A 23,656-nucleotide genomic window follows, 5' to 3' on the forward strand; every position below is an offset into this window, starting at 1 on the left:
AGGGCAGCAGAGATAGTTGACTTGGGGAAGTAGAATTTGAGCTTTTAGTTAAGATAGTAGATCTCATCCCAGCAGGGGCACTGGAGTTTCAGCAACTATGAGGAAAGAGTGATAGAAGTGGTGGTCTCCCCAAGAACAGGCCAGAGGCTGAGTAAAATAGTGCTTTAGAGGCTGGCCAGATATACCCTGAATGATAACCTTGTCATTGGACCAGGGACAGGGAGAGAATGGTAAGACAGAAACTCCACTGTCTAGGAGGAAGATGACCTTTCACTTCTCTACCATTATGGTTATCTGAGACTCCTCGACATTGATGCTAAGAAGTGGAGCCTGGAAAGGAGGCCCTGAGACCCATCAATCCATAGGAGGTGGCACTCCACCTTTCATCTGGAGAAGGGGGCACTTAGCTCTCCAGTGGTTACCTTTGCAGAGAGAGCAGGGTCCTGGTGGGGAGCGGGGCTGTCCCCCTTTTGGGCATTCTCTGAGGAAATGCCCCTCCTGTGCACAATGGTCGCAGCTCGGGATGTAGGCCCCAGTTGGGTGGGACATTCCCTGAGAACTGCCATAAGGTCATGGTGCCTCTTATATTTTTCTTTCTTTTTAGTAACATCCCAGTTATGGTATACAGACAGAGCTAGCTGTATTAATTGGTCCAATCATTATTCCCCTTCAGCCACAGACTTTTGGAGTTTTCGATGATTATCTGGGGCTGACTGAGTTAGAAATTTATCTTTGAGGAGAACCTCTCCCACCTGTGACTCTGATCCACTGTGGTATGCTTTCAGATAGTGTCCTTAAGACACTGTATAAAGTAAGGGGGTTTTCATCAGGGCCTTGTTGTACTACAGTCACCTGGGAATTAGAGGTTTGACTTTGGCCCTTTTTAGCCCTTCCACTATAACATGGATGAAGTGGCATCGATGCCATTCATCCTTTTCACCATTTTGATTCCAATGTAGATCTGCTAAGGGGACTGCCTGTGCCCCTGTGGGTACAGGCATATTTATTCCCTCATTTTCAGGTGTCACAGGTGTTGGGGCTCATTGTAGATGGAAATCATCCCCAACCTGAGTGGCCTGGGCCAGGACCCATTGCTTTTCTAATCAGGAAAGAGTCTGGTCTAGTAGAAGCATAATATCCTTTCATGCCAATTCAAAGGTTTGGATCACAGAGATAAAGGCTTGGATGTATTGGTCTGGGGCATCAGTATAGCTACTCAGATCTTTTTAAATCTCCCTTAGATCTGATAACTAGAAGGGGATATAGACTCACCCTCTTCCTACCATTGCCTGTTGAAGGGAGAAGCACCCATTAGGAGGTTCTGAATATTGGGTAGCTTAGAAGGTAGGGCAGAGGGTGGAGCAGTAGGAAGGGGGGACTTGTCTTTGGTAAGGGGCTTTTCTGGTCCTCCTTCCCCATGTTTATCCTGTGGCTTACAAAAAAATGGCCAGTGTTTGAGTATCTAGACAGCAATTATGGAGCCATTCTGGGTGGTCTTGGAGATAAAAGAAAAGCTGTATGTAGGGGACCTCAGTCCACTTTTTTCCCCTTTTACAGAAAAGGTCTAATTGGAGTATGGTATTGTAATTTAAGGAACCCTGTGAAGATCACTTCTCTTGGTCACCCAAGGGATACTGTGGCCAAGCCTCAGTACAAAGAAAGAGGAAGGATTTTTTTCTTGAGATTAAGGTCAAGGTTCTTCCATCCTTTCAGTAGACATACCAGTGGAGACCACTTGGGTACCAAGGCCAGAAGACTAGACGGGGCAGGTCCCATCTAGAAAAGCAGCAACAACAACAAAGGACTGGGTCAGTTTGCCCCTTGTTGGCATCCCAACTGGGGACTGACCTAACTAACAAGAAAGAGTTTTGTGACTTTCTTCACCATCTGTGACCAGGATTGGAGAAAGTGTCTGGTCAGATTAGGTCACCTGACTGATACAGTGATTAAAAAAAAAAAAAAAAAACAACTTTAGGATCCTGCCTTTTAGTTAACAGCAGGCAGCCTCTTTAACAAAGGGTTGCCTGTAAGGTTAGAGAAATGTATTCATAAGGGGTCTCAGGGCAATAACAGTATCACAAGAGATGACTAGTGCTAATATTTGGAGGGAAAAATTTTTATGCTGAGGCCAAAAGTATAGGAAATTTTAAATGAGAAGTTTAGAGACCATTACAATGCCCTTTTTGCTGTTCCTGGAAGGTTACATTAGTGCCTTCTTTTGGGTGGGGGACCATAACTTTGAGATAAGAATTGGCTCCAAGGGCTCAGTCAATCAGGCCCGAGGTGTGAGGTGGGGCTGGGAATGCTGTCCCCCCATGCCTGGGATGAGTGACCCTGTCTGCCCAGGCCCGCCTCTGCAGCCTGTCACCCCTCCCCCCGTGTATGCATGCCTGTGCACATTTATTTTTCCTCTCATTCCTTTTAGGGGGAGTCACCGCTGCTGCCATGTATAGCTGGTGGCTTTGGAGATGTGCCGGGCCCTTTCTATGGATTCTCTTAGCTATGGCAGGCATTACCATTGTGCCCAAGGCCTGGCATCCCTGTGCATGAGGACGCCTGTTTGTTTTCCCTCCTCCCCTTGTGGGGGCAAGGTTAGGGAGTGTGTGGCACAGCTGCAGTTCTTCTGAAGGCGACTTTGCCTCCTCCAGTGCCTAGCAGCTGATTTAAAGCTGCTTTGGAGCAAGGGGTCTGACAAAACTAGGTGTGGGAGTAACTTAAGAGAGTCATAAGGTACCATGGTAAGAGTTTTTCATGGGAGGCCAGGGTTCCAGTAAGCCCAGGGAGGGGAAGGCAGACAGAGATGAAGGACAAGGTGTGGGACGGAGGGAGGGGAAAGCAGAGCCTGGAGGTAGGACTCACACCTGAGGGATTAACGATTAAGTGTGCTTCCAGGTCATTCCCACTAGGTGGTACTGGAACACTGCCAGCCGCACAAAATCTCCACTCTTGGATCACTGTCTCAGGAAGAAGGGGTATTTGACAGATGGGAAACAGACAAAAAACATCATCAGGTGTCACAACCAATCAGGTATCCTCCAATGTAGCATAAAGTGTACCTGAATAAACCCCAGGCTCCATCTTGGTCAGCAGGGAGTGAGCAAAAGCACCCCCAGAGCCAGGATCACTGTGAGGCCAAAGTTGACTAGGAGCTGTTGGTTTGATACCCTGATGGGAAAGTCCCTCAGGAAGACAGGAACAGAGAGAGAGACAGGGTGAGCAGCACAAGGAAGTTTGCTTTGGGCTAGTCCTCAGCAGGGGGTTTCCCCCAGCAGGAGCATCCAATGGTGTGCCGGATACTCACGATCGCACCTTAGGCATGCCCCTGTTGGTTTGATGCTCAAGTCATACTGACCTTGGTCCAGAAGAAAAGTCCCTTTGTGGTCGCCAAAATGTTACGTGCTGGTGTGAAGTGTTGTGGGCTGGTATCGAGGGTCCTTGCCTTTACAGGCCAGAGAATTGGCTTGTAAGGTAGCTTATTGTGTTGGTATATGAAGTAGGACTTATTAGGGAGAAAGGAAAAGCTAAGTTAGAGCAGTGCAGTAGAGCCCAGAATCTGGTAGCTCGTTGCTCAGGTAAAGGCTGAGGTTCTTAAGGACTTTTTAACTCTGGGCTGGGTGGGTTCTTTTTTTTTTTTATTGGCCATGGATTTGCAGGCTTTCATAGGTGAAATGGTTCATTTGCCCCTTATTGGGGGAGGGGAAACAATCTTGGTGAGCATTTTGCTCATCAGCCCCGTGGCAGATCTATCAGACCCTATATCTCCTCTTTAGGATGCAGAAATGCAGATTTACAACTCCCTCTCAGGATGCAGGAATCAGTGCTCTCCAGGGGGGATAGGATACTCACTCATCTGTCTTAAGTCTCCAGATCCAACAATCTGATACCAGAATTGTTATCAGAGAAGGAACAACAGCCTGATCCTGTGAGCATGGAAGTCAGGAGCTTACTAATAAGAAATGGAAAAGTGAATAGACTATGTTTTGCTCTGGAGAGAGGGCAGTTAGATGATAGGTCCAGGGAAATGGAGGGAGGCAATGCAGCATGTGGTGAATAGTGGCAGTCTGCTGAGGCTATCACAAGATGGGACCCATCTCTGCCAACATTGTCTCACTATAACAAACATCTTTTTGTTTAAGAATAATAGATCTCCAATTGTTCATCGACAGGTGGTTGAAATTGTGACTTGTTTCCAACACAGTGCAAGTGGTAATTTGAACAAGAACATATAATTACATAGCAAGTTTAATTTTGTTCTTCAACTGTCCCTTTAAAATAGACTGAGTGGGAAAACTTCTTCCCCTGACTGGATGGAAGCTCTATCAAGCCCATGACTTTTTTAGTCACTATTTGGTAACCCAAAGTCCTGACGCCCCCTTAAACTGCAAAACATGTTCTCTTTCAGAAATTGGTCTTTTTGTCAAGGCTTGAGCCTTTATCTGAAATGATAATTATTCACATCCCTTCAGATAAGGCTAGTACCATGGGGGTTGATGACTGCTGGGAAAAGTATGGGGTTGGTTGCTGCTTTCCAGATTACCTCCTCTCCACTCTCCCTCTTCCCCAAAGAACTACTCTTTATTTTTTTCTTCTTCCTTCTTTGTGTTGGGGGAGGCCAGTATTGGGGTTTGAACTCGGGGCCTCACCCCTGCTAGGCAGGCACTCTATCATTTGAGCCACTCCACCAGCCCTTCTGTGTGTGTGTGTGTGTGTGTGTGTGTGTGTGTGTGTGTGTGTTGAGTGTTTTTGAGATAGGGTCTTCCTTTTTTTTTTTGCCTGCATTGGCTTCAAACTGCAATCCTCCTAATTTTTGCCTCCTGAGCAGCTAGATTACAAGCGTGAGCCACTGGCACCTGGTCTTTTCTTTTTTGCCAGTACTGCTCAGGACCTTGAGCTTGCTAGGGCAGCACTCTACCACTGGAACCATACCTAACCAATTTTTTTTCCTTTTTCTTTTTCTTTTTCTTTTTTTTTGCAGCATTCATGTTTGAACTCAGGGCCCACACCTTGAGCCACTCCACCAGCCCTTTTTTTATGATGGATTTTTTCAAGATAGGGTCTCATGAAGTATTTGCCTGGGCTGGCTTTGAACCATGATCCTCCTGATCTCTGCCTCCTGAGTAGCTAGGATTACAGGTGTGAGCCACCAGTGTCCATCCCAATTTCTTAACTGCTGCTTTTCATCCTTCTTATGTTGTAGCAGAGAGTAGAGAGGAAGCAAAGTGCAAGCGCTCTTACCTGACTGGCAATGTGGAAGCCCAGTTCATGTTCCCTAGGCGTACGTGATGTTTAAAGCCATTCTTTTTTTTTTTTTTTTCTAGGAGATCTTTTGTGGTTATTTGAAGACTCTGGAATCCCTTATTTATTTATTGTTTTTGGTGGGACAGGGGTTTGCTGATTGCTATACAAGTGCTCTGTCACTTGAGCCACTCTGCTAGCCCTTTTTTTGTGTGCGTTGGGTATTATTTATTTGTTTGTTTTTGGTGGCCCTGGGGTTTGAATTCAATGCTTCACACTTGCTAGGCAGATGCTCTACCACTTGAGCCACCACACCCACTCCTATGTTGGATATTTTTGGTCTCAAACTGCAATTCTCCCCATCTCATCTTCCCAAATAGCTAGGATTGCAGGTGTGAGCCATGAGTGCCCGACTCAGATCCCTTCATAAATGTTTTGGAGTGTATCGCTGGGCGTTTCACCTACAGTACGCTCAGCCTAGTAGACATGCTCCCCTTAGGCTCACTGAATTCTCTCTCCGCTGCACCTAGGGGTGCTGTGACTCCTCTAGTGTTTTTCTGCTGAGGTTTCTCTACCACTTTAGTTGGCATAGTTGGGCAGGAACTTAGGCCACCCCTCTGCCAACTTGTCTGATCCTTGGGAACTCTCAGGGTTTTTCAGCAGCCACTAACTCTGGGCATGCAGCAATAACCTGTTAGATTCTCCAAAGGTTCAGTCTCCCCAGTCTCTGCTAGGTAGGGTGGACTTTGCTGAGCCTTTGCACTGAGGTCAGGGGCAGATGCTGGGGGAGAGGGTAGGACTGAAGCACCACACAGCCTTTTCCAGGAGAGTCTTCCTCAATCCTCTCCCTGACCCTGCACATCCTCACTGACATGAGAGGTTAAGACACCCTTTTCCACATCTCAAGCCCCTATACTATATATGTTTTCCAGTGTCGCCTGCTTCACAGTTCTCTTTGGCATTTGATATATTCTATTTTAAAGCTGCAACTAAAATTTCTTAGAAAAGCCACCTGAGGAAAAGTAGTTTATTTGGTTTGGAAAGAAAGAAATTGGTAAGATTTGGTCCTAATCCCTTGGCTGCTGGTCACTGGAACTTCAGCAGGGGCCATTTTGGCCTGTCTTTTCCTACCTGCAGCAAGCCATAAAGATTCTTTTGGGAGGCATGTTCTTCACACAGGAAGACCAGAACATAGCTCCGATGACCAAAGAAGAGTAATTGGAGTCCAAATAAACCTGAATCAAGAAACTCTCTGAAGTAATCCTTATCTTTCACTAGCTCTTCTCACCCATATTATCTTTTACTAACATCCCTAAATTTTCCACTCTAGTCTATATATGCACTTGTACTTTCTTTCCTTTGCAAATTTATTGTTCTTTATCTAAAAAGTATAAAAGGCCCATGCTTTGGTCAGTTCTTTGGACTTCATTCTCCTATGAAGATATCCATGAACATCTAAAGGAAATTAAACTTTTATATATGCCTTTCTCTTGTTAAGCAGCTCTTGTATTAATTAGATTTCTAGATCTAGCCAAAGAGCTTACATAGAACTGGGGAAAAAGTAGAAGGGATCTCTCGCTCCCCTAGTGTGAAACATCTCTTGGACAAGGGCAGCAGAGACTGCAAGTGTGGTTTTGCATCTGCTGTGAACTTGTGTTACCTTGGGCAAAGCACCTCTCCTTTGGGACTAAGTTTATTCTGCTAAACATAAGAAGATGCTCTCTGGGACTCATTCTCCATGTATTCTATGAGACTAAGTTCTCAGCATTGTATAAACAAGTCCAATCTACAGAGAGCTTATTAAGATAGAGTAGTGTGTAAAATGGTAATACCTCAAAAGATATGTCCACATGTTAATCCCCGAATCTGTGAATGTGCTCTTATTTAGAAAAAGAGGTTTTTGCATATATAATTAAGAATCTTGAGTTCAGATCATTCTAGATTACTCAGGTAGGCCCTAATTCTTACAAGAGACAGGAAAGCAGGCAGGCAGTGGAGAAGACCATGCGAAGGTAGAGGCAGACACAGTGGTATCAGTGCAGCCCAGAAATGCCTGCAGGCACCAGAAACCAGTAAAGTCAAGGACAGACTTTCCAGCCTTCAGAGCAAGCAAGCTCTTCCTCACATACTCCAAAACTGTGAGAAAATAAATTCATACTATTTTAGGACACCAAGTCTGTGGTAATTTGTTACAGTAGCCCTAGAAAAGTCATACAAAGGTGAGGAAGAAAATGAAAGGAGTGAAGAAAACATCCTTTGGAATGAGAGAACCACATCAGGGAGCCTTGGGGGAGTTATCTAAACTTGCTAGCTTTTAGTTCCCTCCTTTGTAACGTAAGGATAAAAACAGAGATCCGTGTCGGTTTTCTGTATTTCATTAAAAAGTTTAAAGGTAGTAACATTTTATAGGGCCTTTGTGAGGATTAAGGAAGGTAAGGATTTAGTACAGTGCCTCTTGCACAGTAAGTGCTCAATGAATGTTAGTCTTTTGTTTTGTTTTTAATAGTTTTTACATTTACTCATATGTGTACACATTGTTTGCCCTCCCCCGTTTCCAGGTAGAACCTGTTCTGCCCTGAATGTTAGTCTTGTAAGTAAATATATATGAGATGGCAATCTCTTCCCCTCTTGAGTGCCATCTCGAAAACTTACTTGGTTTTACTCATACATTGCTAGTATCACCTAAAAACAACCCACCACCACCTCCAAAAACAACAACAACAAAAAACAAGACTGGGTACAATTTACAAGTCAAATCATACCATACACTTTTGTCTCCAAATTTCCCTGAATTTTTTAAAAAAGGGTAAATTCTGGGTATTATGAAAATTAAAGCATCCTGAGGGGGAAAACAAAAGGAACTACCATTTTCCCTTGATATTTGCAGATATTTCTAATGGGGATCTAATTGTGAGGTGGGCAGACACTCTAATTTCTACCTGCCATAGAAACTCATCTGTGGGTCCCCCCTCCCCACACAGATGCCCAAATCCTCAAATACTCATGTCCCTTATGAAAAATAGTGCAGCACTTGCATATAGTTTATGACATCCTCCCATATACTTTTAATCATGTCTTGATCACTTATAATACCCAATGCAACGTCAACACTAAGGAAATAGTTATTGTACTCTATTAGGGAATAATGATCAGGAAAAAAAGGTCAGTACCTATTTAGTACAGACCCAATTTTTTTCCCCAAATATTTTGGATCCACAGTTGGTTGAATCCACAGATGTGCAACCCATGGATATGGATCACCCTTCTGAGGACCAACTGTATATGTAATCATCCACATGAGATATTTCACATCCTTAGCATACACATATATTTGGCATTCCGAGCATAGAAGATGACATGTATGTCCAATGTGTGCCAAAGAAGAGGGTCTTTGTAATTAGGTAAGTCTATCCTTTGAAAGGATAGGTAAGCCTATCCTTTGAAAAAAAGGACAAGACAGTGTCTCAGGAGAGAAATTAAACAATGAGGGTGTTTTATTCCAACTCTCTAAAACTTAAAAGATAAATGAAGCCAGGTGCCGGTGGCTCATGTCTGTAATCTTAGCTACTTGGGAGGCTGAGATCAGACCAAAATGGATTGGAAGTGTGGCTCAAGCAGTAGAGCATCTGCTTTGCCAACCCTGAGCTCAAACCCCAGTCCCGCCCCCCCCGCCAAAAAAAAGTGCTTCTTGAATTTTCAGCTGCAGTGGCAATCAGTGCTGGGAAGGCATTACCCTATTTCAGACTTGTCTTGCTGCCCCTGGTCCATCCATACTGGATATAGGAGACAGACCATCATCTGAAAAGGTGGTGTAGCATAGACAGGACCAATTGGCACCTAATTGGAAGGTGGGTGGTCTCTCTGATTTGTATCTGCTATCAAGACACTTCCCAACCCTTTTTGCTTTAGTTTCTTTTCCAGATAGGGTCTCATGTTTTTGCCTAGTGTTGGCTGCCTATGCTCTTGCATAGCTGAGATTATAGACATGCACTACCACTTCAGTCCCTGAAATAGTGTTTCTAAGTGGTAGACAGTAAATGAAAAGGAAACTAGTTAGTAGGTATACTGATACTGGAACGAAACATCCTTGTAATCTTCCAATTTGTATTCAACGATACAGCTGGAAAGGGCTGTGTGAAAATAAATTCTATGTGCTATGTTCTAGAGTTTGAAATTATGTAGTTTATATATTTTTGGGTACTACTGTAATTTGGGCTCCAACTCAGTTGAAGGCAACATCAACATTGTTGACAGATTTTTCTTCTCTGAAAATCAGTTTTTTCTTCATTGCTTCCTATATACCTTCCAACTCCCAATCTCTGTTATGAGCTCCAGTGCATCATAGAGCTGTGTGCTTGCTTTCTTAGGTAAAATAGCCTTTTGTGAGCTGGTAGGTGGATTCTCCCAGCTCAGTGTCACTGTAATCATGACACCAGTTGTAGCTGTCTTTTCTTTGAAGTCCTAGAATGAGCCACAGAGCCTTCTAACTTTGGCAAAATCACTTTTTTAAAATCATAATCTTGCTGAGGCCAGTGTGACAGGAGACAACAGAGGAGTATTTAATCTGCAGTTAATAACAAAAAGTGCTCTCCTGCAGGGCACTTCTCTATAACTGAGACCTCTTGTTTTAGGACTCAAGACTGAAGATGTTTAAGCAGGGAGTCTGACCTGAACACCAAATGATTGTCACCAAATTAATGTTTTATTATTTTCCATGCCAGGCAAGTGCTCTACCACCTGAGCTACAGTTTCAGCCCTCAATTTGTGTTTTATTGCCTCCCCTTCCTATACCCATATTAACTGCAAATGTTTATCATCTTTTATCTTTTTCCAGTATTCTATCAAAAGGAGAATATCAGAAGCATACAAAGCACAGGTCCAAAGTAAGTGAATTTTCCCACTTCCCACTTTTTTGGGGGAGAGGGCTGGAGTACCTTGGCATGTGATTTTTAGAAGTATGGATTTTAAGCATTTACTCCTGCATCTGAGTGTTAATCCTCCTGTCCACCTTCCCAGGTCAGCAATTACCTTCTGTGCAGTGCATGAGTCAGTCCATAAGCCTACGTGTGTCATGTTGACGTTCGCTGCTGAGGCTGTATTATTTCCATAGGTTCCTTTAGTTCTGCCATCGTCCCTTACACCCTGCTGCTTTGGTAGGATTGGGAACCCCAGGGGACTTTACACCAAACTCCTTGGAGGCACAGATATAGTCCTTCTTTTATGTATTTATTTAGTGGTACTGGGGTTTGAACTGAGTCTACACCTGGAGCACCCCACCAGCCCTTTTCTGTGATGGGTTTTTTCGAGATAGGGTCTCACAAACTATTAGCCTGGGCTGGCTTCAAATCTCAATCTTCCTGATCAGCTAGGATTGCAGTGTGAGCCAATGCAGCCTGGCATATTTTAATTTTTTAAAAATTTGATACAACGTCTTGCTGTGTAGCCAAGGTTGGCCTGGAAATAGCTATGTAGCCCAGGCTGCTCTGGAACCCATGATCCTCGTGCTTCAGCCTCCCCGAATACTGAGATTACAAGTGTGTACCACCATGCTGGCTTTACCTTTCATGGTAAAGTTCCTCCCACCAGAACCTCAGCAATCTGTTTTAGGGCTGTCATACTTTTTTCTTTCTGCCTTTTAAAAGCATATAGCCTCTATCCTCCAATGTTATTTTCCTTAAAGGGCTCAGGCCTTTTGGAAAACAAAAGCCAAAGAGAGTTACTTCTGCTTTCTTGCCATAAGCTTAAGAAAGCACAGAGAAAACAGGTGGCAAAAACCATAGCTCAAAACATTCTTATCCCCTATTAACTCAATACTAGAGGCAATTACACTTTTGTTTTTTGAGACAGGGTCTTGCTCTATAGCCCAGACTGGCCTTGAAAATCCTCCGGCCTCAGCCTCACAAGTGCTGGGATTACAGATGTGCATCACCACACCAGCACAATTACACTTTTGCAGAAGGAAAAATGTTTTATGTGAGTGTAGCATATTTATTTCTATGGAAAGATATTCACAACATATTGTTTTGAATGGAAGTTAGAAAGCTATGAGGATGAAAGAAAAAAAAAAAAACTAGTAGAATGACTCCAGTGTTTAAATGTATAGGACTGGGAGTGTGCCAGGTAAGTGGTAGAGCGCTTACCTGGCATGCATGAGGCCCTGGGTTCAATACCTAGTACTGCCAAAAAAAAAAAAAAAAAAAAGTTTAACAACAACGCTGAAGCAGGTATGCATGAAACAGCGGGCATCTCTGGATCTCCCTGGAATCCATACATACTTCATAAGCAACCTTTTGAGTAGCTGAATTGAAGACAACTGATTTGACTTGGGCCTCCACTAACATTGCCTTGATTTCTGCTTTATATTTTTAATATTTTTCGGCAGCCTACTGAATATTCTCGCCTAAGACCTGAATATTCTGGCAATACCCAGTCAACCAAGCCCATAGTTTTACAGGAGTAGACTTTTAAGTACGCTTGGAAGAGGGTAGCGGTGATAAGTGGAGAATATGTTTTGAGATAAGCAGAGTAAGGTTTCTCAACATAAAAAAAAGGACTACCGAACCACTTTTTGATTCTCGGGGGTTAGAGAAGTTAGGTGATGAAGTTGGGAAGCGTCCAAGTCAGGAGTTCTATGCAGCAACCGTCAGCTCTGGGGGGTCCCCAGTGAGACCTGGGTTCCCACCGCTCTGTCAGTCATCTGGGTACCAAACGAGTCTCGGTCCCACAAAGGGCGTGCCCGCGCCTCCACGCAGCGGAGCGGGGGACCTGGGAAGGAACACTGGAATCTGGCATCAAGACACGTCGGCGTGGTTCAAAGCAATCAGCCGTCCCACAGTGCTGCCTCCAGAAACGGCCGACCGACGCCCGCCCCGCCCCTCGTCCCTCGGCGCCACCCAGCTTCCTCCGCACGACCCGAGCCGGGTCCGCGCGCCAGTCGCACTGCCCCTCCACTGAAGCGTCACTCCGGCGCCGCGCCCAGCGCGCAGCGCGCAGGCGTGGAAAGTGGGGCGGGGCAGGGCGGGGCACCGCCTCCAGCGAGCCCTCTCTCCCACGCCCCCGCCCCGCCCCGGCCGGCGCCAAGGCCCGTTTACATTCGAACGCGGCCCCGCGCTCCTCCCCATTGGCTGATGCTGCCGGTGGACCATCGCTTGGAGACTGCGTCTGCGCGCAAGGCTCCGCGAGGCCCCGCCCCCTCGGGGGGCACCTGAAGTCTTCTCCCGGCCGAGCGCGGGGACGCCGAGCGCTTCGGGCATCCGCGTGGACGCTGCTGTGGAGCTTGGTGTCGCGTCGTGCGTGCCTCGTCGCCCACTCCGCGCGGTGAGTCTCAGGACGTTCTCTTCGGCGCGGAGTCCCTCTTCTTCTCCGAAACACGGGCTGGTGTTCTAGATGGTGTTGGGCGGGGAGTCTTCGGGACGGGATGAAGCAGAGGTGGCCTGGGTGCTGCATCCGTCCGTTCCCTCGTGGCCCTGTGGGTGGCTTGGCCACTTTCTGCTTCGTCCGGTCCGAGGCTGCGTTTCTCCGAGGGACAAGGCTGCCGGTGAGGGGAGGAAGCCGCCGGCCTCGTGGGTCCGTGGGCGGGAGTCGCAGGGCGCGGGGAGGGTGGTGTTGGGAGGGAGGGATCCCTGCCATCTTGAGCCACCTCTTTGTGTGACGTTCTCTCGGGACCGCTGGGGTGGTGGCCGCCCATTGCACCGATGAGCGTGTCGGGGAAAACGGACCCAGAGTCCCCGGCGTGTCGGTGGACAGACAGATGTTGGTGGGAACAGCCGGCTCCGCGGACGCTGCTGTCCTCACCGAGCTGAGGCGCTCACCTGACCATGAGCTCGGTTCGTCCTCTCCATGTTAGTGGAACACTTAGGAAAGAGGTCCTGGGTGTCACCAAGTGGTTGGGACTTTCGCGATGCAAGTGACACCTCTACTGCAGCTCCCGCGGCTGTAGAAAAAGCGAGGTGCAGGGAAGGTGAACGTCAAGACCGTGAGCTGACGACCGGCCATTCCTGTGACATCGTATTCAATATGTATTTCTTGAGAACGAAAATCTGAATCATTAAAATTATTTTAATTTTAGAACAAGAATCAGGAAAAGTTGGAGAAGATACAGTGTGTTCAGTGTCCAAACCAGGAGATCGACAAAATTGGTAAGCTCTGGGAGGTTAAGGGGGTGTGACAGAGGCTTTCAGTAACTTTTACAGTGTATGACTTAAACCAGAACTTTTAAAATTTTTTGAAAAAGATATGTAAGTGGTGATAAAATTATAACTGCCTAATGGAGCATAAAGTGGAAAGTGAACAACTTCCCCCATCTGCCCTACACCTTATATACTCTTCCAGACATTTTATAAGGATGCGAACATCTCAACACACACAAACAGCATTATTTTGTACATATAGATCCGCAAATTGAATTTGTTGCTTAAGATACTTGGATTCTTTTTCACTATGCATTCATGTGTTGATCTGTGTTCTTTTTTTAGTGAGTCAAGGTACCATAATTTAACTTGTCTGGTAAGGTAAATTTTGACCTTGAGGTAATGTTAATACTGACATTATCTTTCAGCAGGTATATTGATGCATGTTTTCTGTCAAATACTGAAAACACTTTGAAAACTAAAAATTAAAACGTTAACTGAGAAGAAACTATTAGGTTAATAGCTTCTTTTTTTACTTTGGGGAAACAGGTTGATATCAAAGCAAAAGAAAACAGTTTTATAAAGAAGTAAAGTTAGATCTAATGATAGGATTTTCTTTTTTTTTTAATTTGTAAGGATTACAGTGGTGCTTCATTATTTTTATATATTTATACATGACAGAAGTATTTTAAAAAAATGTTGTCTTTTATATGGATGTATGCATATGGCACAGTGGTAGCAGTTCTTAAGTCTTGACTTGAATAAAACATACTTTTTATCAGTTAGGGCCACAAATATGTGAGCCCTAATCTGGGTGGTGGCCCCAGTTGAATTGCCCCAGATTTACAGCTGACTCACCAAAGTCCTCTGGCAAGTCATCTAACTCTGATGTGGTAAATATTTCTTTTCAGAGGTTATAAAATGTAATGAATGTTTTATAACCATTCATGTTTAGAGATGAAAGACAGACTGTAAAGCATTAGTGAATTAAAACTTGAAAAATGCAGAGAATGGGTAGTGGTATTTTTGGCATTGCTTAATTCTCCATCATCTTTCATGATAATATCTATTATCTAATATGCTGGCTAGACTTTATGGAGGCCCAGTCGCCTTCTGGTGAAAGACTTCATAAAAAGTTTGGAAATTCAGAAGTGTTTGTTTTTGACACTTAAGCACAAAAATTTGTTAAATAATTAATAAGTAATTTATAGCCTCATGTTTCTGAGGCTTATATTTCTGTTAAAAAATATTTCTCTTTCTTGGTGTCTTAAAAGGGAAGCAGGGTGTCTTGAATTAAGTACCAAGTTTTACTTGGGATTTTAGCACCTACTGGAAGAAAATACATTTTATATGGATTATTTTACTTTTTAAAAGAACAAAATACAGATTGATTTTAAAATTAATTTGCCAGAAGAAAGGCTAGATAATAGGCAAGACAGAAACTTTTAAGGTTTTTTAAAATTGTGTTATATATATATAACAAATTTACCATTTAAACCATCTTTTAAAAGTATACAGTTCATTGACATATATATTTGTATTGTTTTGTGATCATCACTACCATCTACCCCCAGAACTTTCTCATCTTCCCACACTGAAACTCTCTACTCATTAAACAATGGATTATGTCCTTCCCCCACCTCCCTCAGGTCATGGCCACCTCCATTCTACTTCCTGTCTCTGGATTGCTTACTGTTTTTCATACTGTGCATTTTTCACTATTAACCTAATAGAGTGTATTGATAGATTTTCTGTGTTGAGTTATCTGTATTTCTGGGAAGAACCTTATTTAGTCATGGTGCAATTTTAATTTTAATTTTTTTGTTGCTGAGGTTGAACCCATGACCTCTCTCATGCACTTCTGGATTGTTTTTACTAATACTGTGTTTAGGATTTTACATGAGTATCCATTTTTGAAATTCTATTTTTAATGTGTATTACCTCTCTTAGGTTTTTGGAAGGCAGTGATACTGTACCACCAACTCATTCTTCTCTTAGGTTTTGGAATCATGTTATACTGTCTTCAGAAGTTGGCGCACTTCGTATATTTGTATTTTGGTACAGTTGAGTAAGAAGTTGTTTCTTGACATTTGAAAGAATTCATCAGAGAAGCTTACCTCTCCACCCTTTCTTTTAGTTTTTTTCAGATTAGAACTTTTGTAATTTGTAAATTTCTCCCAGTTTGCTTTGCTTCTTGGGTTGCTTTTGGTAATATGAACTGATTTAGAGAATAGTTCATTTGTTGTAAATTGTCAAAAACATATATATATCTCAAAGTTATTTTCTATAATGGAAGATATTTTCTTTGGAAGATATTTTTCTATAATATTGACTTTTTTCTGTATTTAGCTTCTTTCATTTTCTCAATACATATGTATTGTTTCTTCCTTTTCTCTCTTGATTAGAATAATGTATGAATCCATTTCTTCATAACAAATTATCCCATAATTTAGCAGCTTAAAACAATGTTTTTTGAGACAGACTCTGACAATACATAGTGTCTTCAGCCCATGCTTGTCTTGAACTTGTGATCCTCCTGCTTCAGCCTCCCCAGTAGCTGGGATTATTTAAGCATGTGATAAAGTGTTTATCTTTTCAAGTGTTCAGCTTTAAAAAAAAAGGAAATATTAAAACAAAATTTCCATGGGTTAGGAATCTAGGGTTGGCATATGGGGCACTTCAGGCCCATTACCTCTTAGGAGTTTGTAGTAAAGCTGTTGGATGCCATTGTTCCTAAAGAACCTGCTCCAAGCTTGCTTTTGTTTTTGTTTCCAGTTTCCGTTTCTTGTGGTACATTAGACTTAAGAGCCTGAGCTCCTCACCTTGCTAGGTGGGCCTTGGTCTATTTATAGTGTGGTAGCTTACTTCCCTTAGAGCATTCCCAGAGTAAGGTGGAGAGCCAGAGTGCTCCAGACAGAAGCCATGGTCTTTTACTACAAAATCTTTGAAGTGATATCCATCACTTCTGCTGCATTCTCTGTGTCAGGAGTCACTAAGTCTAGTCCACACTCAAGGGTAGGGAATTACAAAAATATCCCAGAGGTAAGGTTATTGGGCCAGTTTAGAGACTACCTATCGTAGATAACTAATGGATTATTTATTTAAGAAACAGCTATTAGTTTAGTAATTCTGTGTTTACTCATTGTTTCCTTCATTTATCTTTATCCTTTTATTGTGCTTGTCCTAGATTTTTTTTTTTTTTTGGGATGGGATCTGGGTATATTACCCAGGCTGATCTCAAGCTTGTAGATCTGGTGATCCTCCTGCTTCAGCCTCCTTAGCAGCTGGGACTATAGGCATGTACCACCTTGCTTTGCTGTAGCCTTTTTTTTTTTTTTTAGTGGAATCTTCATTTTATATCCTTTTTTTAAATATCCTTTTTGATAATGAAAGTATATAGCATCAGTTTTGCTGTATAGAATTGTTTTTTTTTTAACACTGAAGATTTTGCTAGGAATATTTTTACTGTTTCACATGAATAAATTATATCTTAGCTTTTCCTGTCATACCTTATAAGCCTTGCTACACTTACCTCTTAGCATTCCTTGTTGCTATTATTTCTAAGAAGGCTTTTTCACTAACGTGTCTGGCATCTTATTGCTGCTCCGCCTGGTCCATCTTCGTTAGAGTAGACTGGGTTTCTTAACATAGCAGCTGCTTGCCAGGGTTAAGGGCCGTGCCTAGAACTCAGCAGCATTGCTTGTATTGTATTCTTCTGTCAAAGTAGTCACTTGGTCTGTAAAAACTTTCATGGGGTTTGAATAGATTTCGTTTCTCTCTTTTGTTTTGGCTTGAACTCAGGACTTAGCAAGTGCTCTCCCATCCCCCCCCCCCCAACCCTTTTTGCTTCAGTTTGTTTTCAGATAGGGTCTTGTGTTTTTGCTTGGCAGGCCTCAGACTTCAATCCTCCTACCTCTGCTTCCTGAGTAGCTGGGATTACAGTCTTAAGTCCTGATGCTGACCCTAGGTTTCATTTCTTGATGGGGGGAAGTAGCTGCAAAGTCATGGTACAGAAGAGAATGTATGGGATGTAATAATGGCCATTTCAGTTTTGTTTGGAAATTTTAATCTCGCAGAAGCAAATGCTGAGACCCTTGTGTTCTTGTTTTCCATTTTTTTCATCCTGCTCTTCTGCTTGGATGTTTGTAAGTTTATTTTTGGTTTCTTGAGACACAGGGTCTTGGCTATGTGGTCCAGGTTTGGCTTATACTATTTCTCAGGCTGGGCTTGAACTTGTGATCCTTCTGCCTCACCACCATGTCAGGCAGAACTATATTATTTTTCAACATTTTATATTTTTTTAATTGCATATTGATTAAAAGTGCAGTCACCGTGTTAATAAAGAATAGCAGACCCATGCCCTTACTTTCCCTACTCCTGATCCTTGTTTTCAGAGGCCATCACTTTCATCCATTAATTATTTTGGTATTGTGTATTTCTAAACACTGTTTTTTTTTTTTTTCATTTTTGACTATCTATTTATTGGCTTTCTTAGAAAGGAAGATTTAGTTCTTCCTTTCTTGTTTCTTCACTTACTTCCCCCCTCAGTATAATTTTTTCAACTCTGATAAAATTGATATTTGATATTTATAATATTATGACTGTTAATAGAACTAGGCCACATTATATTGTAGTGTTTTCTCTTTTTTCATGATTCTGTCCCTTTCTCCTAGTTTTCTCATTAACTCTCAGTATGTTCAGATACATGAAGTACTCTGTGAGTTCCATTTATTTATGTTAAGACATTGCTCTTGGATCTTTCTTCCAAAAAACCTGCCTGTTCTCTAGACTTATACAGTAGTGCTGGACTTTCTCTGTTATCCTGGTGAGAATTCTTTTCTCCTACAGCTGCTTCTTTCGGAAGAATTGACTGGTATTCACTTTTGAGAGCTTTCATGTTGAGCTATCTTTATATAAAAATGGATTAATTTTTTTTCGAAGTATAGAATTTAGGTTCCATTAAGGAAGTTGTATTTTTTTTCCCCTGAGAATGTTGAAGGCATTACCTTATTGTTTTTTAGTTTCCATTGTTGTTATTTATGTTTTTACTGTTTAGAAACCTCTGTATAGCTTAACTAAATTTAAGATTGTTCTAGGAAATATACATATCTGATGTTTTTTGCTGTTTTTCTTTTTCTCAGGAGTCTAAGCAGATTGTGGAAACCTTTGGATGTATAAAATTTCCTACTGGCTTCTGGAAGAACTAGCCCCCAAATATGATAGCCACCTATATCTTGTACTTCTCAGTCAGTAATGAATCCGAAAGTTCTTAGCCTTAACAGAGTTATTTCTTAACTAGGTTTGCCTCTCCTAACCAGTTCTGATTTCTCTTGAATTTGTTATCTGCAATTTTCGTTCTGACTGCTTTTTTTGGGGGCAGTACTAGGGTTTGAACTCAGGGCCTCATGCTTGCTAGGCAGGCGCTCCACCACTTGAGCCCCTCTGTCAGCATTACCTGCAATTTTTAATAAATCAGCAAGAGTACAGTCTGACAATAGATTTCTGTGATCTTGATATTACCTATGAATTTCTGGTTAAATTTTATTGAAAATGTTACATACTATAGCAGTAAGTTTGAGACTGACTTTATTACATCATTTCATTCTAAAAGTTGAGCTTTTGGGTCCCAACATGGCTTCTCAGTGAAGTTGTTCCCTGACTTTTTGACAGGCATAGAATAGGACTGTGGAGGGGAAAGTTAGATTCTGTTTTAGGAATACACTACTTCTGCTACATATGAAATAGCTCTGATAATATTATTACGTCTAGGTTGAATGTTAATCCCTTCAAAGAGCTGATCTGTTTATTCCTTCATTGTGCATTCTGACATCACTGAAATACTCTGAGAAACATGTTTGTTTTTCTTGGATGTTTTTTCTATGACTTCAGAGCTCTCTGTAGGTGTGGGTAAGGTTGTAAAGGCTTCCCAACATGCATTCACTTGAATTTATCGCAGTGACTTGTCATCTTCTGTACCTGGTGCCCAATTATTTTAGTTTCTTGGAATGCTACACGGCTAAAACTTAGTCTATCAGAACTTGACTCATTAGGGGTTCTAAATATTGTCATCTGAATATGGAATATTTTTCTTATGGACTCTTCTGTTACGACTTTTCCTAAGAAAAATAGACTTTGTTATTTAAAAAAATATAAAAAATAACTTCAAAAAACTAAAGTCTGTATGAACATTGGTGTCTTAATCATTCAACTGATAGGGAGCAGATGCCTACTATGTGTTAAGTTCTGTGCTGAGGATATAGAAATATACAATAATTAAGCTACAATTCTTGCTGTTATAGAACGCTTATATTCTAATATATACAAAAATGCAGATTGGGGCATGGTTGAAGTAATAAGAGTGCCTGCCTAACAGACATGCAGTCCTGAGTTCAAACCCTGGTCCCACAAAAACAAAGTATAATTATTTTCAGATGCTCTTTTTACAGACTTTTAATTTTAAGTTAGTTTGATAGAGGATTTGAAAGCCCTTGTATTTTATACAAATAGAATTTGGATTTTTTGTTTTCTTTAAACAGTGTGACTTGATTTTTTCTGTCAGGGGTAGTCTGTCCTGAGGATTGTGGTTTGCATTGAAAATGCCCCAATGAAAAGTATAAGAGGCAGTAGGGTGGAAAACTGTCAGGCTTCTGTTAGAAATAATAACTTGCGAATAGGTCATGTTACTTTCGTTAAGAGTCACTGAACTATACTGCTGGTATATTTTTCTGTCTCAAGGAAATAACAAGGCATATTTTTAAAGAATGAAAGATGACTGTGGTGCCTTTTGTTCTTCTTTACGTTAGTGCTTTAGTTTTTCACTTAAAAATTAAGTCAGTACTTCAGTCACCATACCTGACTTTGTCTTTCAAACTGATTTTTATGGCAGTGACTAATTTAAAAAAAATGATCAAGTTAAAATCATTATTTTAGAGAATTACACTATGGGTCTGGGTCTGAGTCTGGGGCCATGTTAGAGCACTTGCAAGGCCCTGGGTTTGACCCTTCAGCATCACCAAAGGTCCTGAGCATTGAACTTAGCTATTCCAATTCAAGCAGCCAAGAAATTTATAGTAACGTTTTCCAGGGAAATCAGATATGTAACTTGCTGTAAGAAACCATAATTGAGCCAAGTGGAAGCATATCTTCTTTTGAATTAATATGATTTTGTTAAGCCTAAATTATTATAGAATGACACATTTAGTCTTAACTATTCATTATATTTGCATAGTTTTGATTTTATCATCTTAGAATGTAAAAAGTTACATATAGTAATTGTAATTAAGCAGACTTCAATAGAATACTTTTTTTAGTCTTCATTACATAGAAACAGATTTAAGTAGCTTTAAAGTACTTTATTAGAAATTGTAATTGTTTTGCTTGGTATGAATTTTGTTTAAAATGAGTAAGCTCTTAAAGATTGTCAGTTCAATATTACATATTAGAAATTGAATTACTAAGAAAGTAACTCATTTAAAAAATCTTAGTATTTTAGTTTTCCCTTTAAATGATAAGCATGGTATATTAAGTTTGAAGGTTAATGTCCAAAACTTTGCTTATGTGTGTATGTATGTATATTATATTTAGACTAGGTATTTTTTCTCTTGACAGGAAATGCACAATTTTGAGGATGAGTTAACATGTCCCATCTGTTACAGTATTTTTGAAGATCCTCGTGTACTGCCATGCTCTCACACATTTTGTAGAAATTGTTTGGAAAACGTTCTTCAGGCATCTGGAAACTTTTATATATGGAGACCTTTACGAATCCCACTGAAGTGCCCTAATTGTAGAAGCATTATTGAAATTGCTTCCACTGGTATTGAATCTTTACCTGTTAATTTTGCATTAAGGGCTATTATTGAAAAATACCAGCAAGAAGATCATCCAGATATTGTCACCTGCCCTGAACATTATAGACAACCATTAAATGTTTATTGTCTGCTAGATAAAAAATTAGTTTGTGGTCATTGCCTTACTATAGGTCAACATCATGGTCATCCTATAGATGACCTTCAAAGTGCCTATTTGAAAGAAAAGGATACGCCTCAAAAACTACTCAAACAGCTAACGGACACACACTGGACGGATCTCACTCGGCTTATTGAAAGGCTAGAAGAACAAAAATCTCATTCTGAGAAAATGGTCCAAGGTGATAAGGAAGTTGTTTTCCAGTATTTTAAGGAGCTTATTGATACATTAGAACAGAAAAAAAAATTTTTCCTAACAGCTCTGTGTGATGTTAGCAATCTGATTAGTCAAGAATATACTCCACAAATTGAAAGATTGAAAGAAATAAAAGAACAACAGCTTGAATTAGTGACAGTGACCACATCTTTAGAAGAAGAGGCTCCACTTAAATTTCTTGAAAAAGTTGATGATGTCCGCCAGCGTGTGCAGATGTTGAAACAAAGACCACTTCCTGTGGTCCAACCTGTTGAAATTTATCCTCGAGTTAGCAAAGTATTAGAAGAAGAATGGAACAGAACAGAAATTGGACACATTAAGAAAGCTCTCATTCCTCGAATGAGAATTTCTTCAAAAAGAATGCCTTGTTCCTGGCCTGATAAGGATGAAAAAGAAGTTGAATTTTTTAAAATGTTAAACATTGTTATAGTTACACTAATTTCAGTGATATTAATGTTGATTCTCTTTTTCAACCAACACATAATAACCTTCATAAACGAAATCACTTCAGTATGTTTTTCTGAAGTGTCTCTGTCTGTTTACCAAAGTTTATCTAACAATTTGTATGAGTTAAAAAACATACTCTGTCACATTTTGTATTTGTTAAAGGAACTCATGTGGAAAATAGTTTCTCTTTAAAAACTTAAATCTGAATTGTTAAGTGGGCTTATTCTGTACAGAAGAGGCTAACCACTGCTAAATGAAGAAGTGGTAGTTTAAGTAGTAAACTAAAACTGCAGTAGAGTTACAACAAAAATATATAGAAATGTTAAACCTTCCATTCTTCTGTTGGGTACAAATGATGAGCGAGTTAGAAATGAGACAGCATCTGAAATTCAAGTCATTACTAGAAAACTACAATATAGTTACTTGATTTGAAATATTAGTAGAGTATCCATTTTTATTGGCTTGATAGAGGTTTACAATGCTGCTGTGGCATTTATTCATTCTTACACCAGTTTTATCTTTGACCATTATGTACTGCAATGGTTGACTTTGCAGTTTTTTGTGTATATGGCTTTTTGATTAAAAGGTGGCAAAACCCTCAAGGTGCTTATGCCTTTATTTCAACATGGCTTGAAGCTTTTGGAAGGGTGAATAGGGATGGTTAAAAAGGTTTAAAAAAAAATCAAGTAGCAAAATGTGATAAAGGACTATTTGTAGAGTTTTTTGATCAGATTCACGATGTGTTCTAGATAGTTTTAAGAGCACTAAAGTATCAACATTCATTTTGAGTAATTCTGTTGCTTGTGAATATTCTAAGTATTAGGGAACACTGACACTTTTTTTTTTTTTTTTTGTGATACTGGGGTTTTAACTCGGCCTTATGTTTGCTGCTAGGCAGTATTGAGGGAACTAGTTCCTAAACATTCTTAAGTCTTTACTTTACTTAGTCTTATCAACTAAGATGATGACACTGGTCAGTTTAGACTGACCTAGCACATTTAAGCCGTTAAGACATTTTTGAAGGGTGTAATGGAGAGAAATAAATGTAAATATTAACAGTGAAAAGTATGTTAGCTATTACTTAATCTCATGTATCTGAAGGGCAGTATTAACCTTTGTAGATGAAACAGCATTTTATGCTATACAATGAGGGAGAATTCAGGCATTCTTTTCAGTTTATATGTTTAAAGAATTTGAGTAGGCCTAGGTTAATGTTAGGGCTTTTAAGTAAGATTTATAGCTAGGAATCAAAGCATATCCTGTTAGCACCATTTTAAGGCTACTATTAAGTACTTTGTAACTTGCCAGTTTTTAGTAGACAAGACTTCTGATATTCAAGTAACTGATTCTTATACATGCTGCTCTTCTGTAGTTTTCCAAGGTGATGAGATTGTATAACTTAAAATTTTGAGTTTTATGTGTAACAATGTATTTAATAAACTTTTGATATTTGTATTGAGTGGTTTAATAAGGTGCTCAAAGCTGGGGAGTGGTAGATTTGGGATTTCTGTATGGGTTCTGGATAACTTAAAGAGCAATGAGCTCTACAATTAACATGAAAAGGTTTTATTCGCCTCACCAAAAAAAGCTCTTGACTGTTTTCCCTATGCATTCCCTATGGAGCATTTTCTTCTTTTCCCTATAATTTTCATTTAAACAGA

The 23,656-nt window shown here is 40.8% G+C and overlaps 1 protein-coding gene across 2 annotated transcripts; it reads left to right on the forward strand.

The window, feature by feature from the left end:
* The first annotated feature begins 12,489 nt into the window (after positions 1 to 12,489).
* On the forward strand, positions 12,490 to 23,450 carry Trim59 (tripartite motif containing 59). Of its 2 annotated transcripts, none has more exons than XM_020180719.2 (3): positions 12,490 to 12,552; positions 13,304 to 13,373; positions 20,973 to 23,450. In XM_020180719.2, the coding sequence occupies exon 3, from the start codon at positions 20,976 to 20,978 to the stop codon at positions 22,185 to 22,187; it is 1,212 nt and encodes a 403-aa protein (XP_020036308.1). In that variant the 5' UTR covers positions 12,490 to 12,552; positions 13,304 to 13,373; positions 20,973 to 20,975; the 3' UTR covers positions 22,188 to 23,450. The 2 variants fall into 2 exon arrangements, with proteins under 2 accessions (XP_020036308.1, XP_020036309.1); XM_020180720.2 differs by lacking the exon at positions 12,490 to 12,552 and adding an exon at positions 12,632 to 12,772.
* Positions 23,451 to 23,656: the final 206 nt, after the last annotated feature.

This window comes from Castor canadensis, chromosome 5 (assembly GCF_047511655.1).
Source record: "Castor canadensis chromosome 5, mCasCan1.hap1v2, whole genome shotgun sequence".
NCBI classification, from domain to species: Eukaryota; Metazoa; Chordata; class Mammalia; order Rodentia; family Castoridae; genus Castor; species Castor canadensis.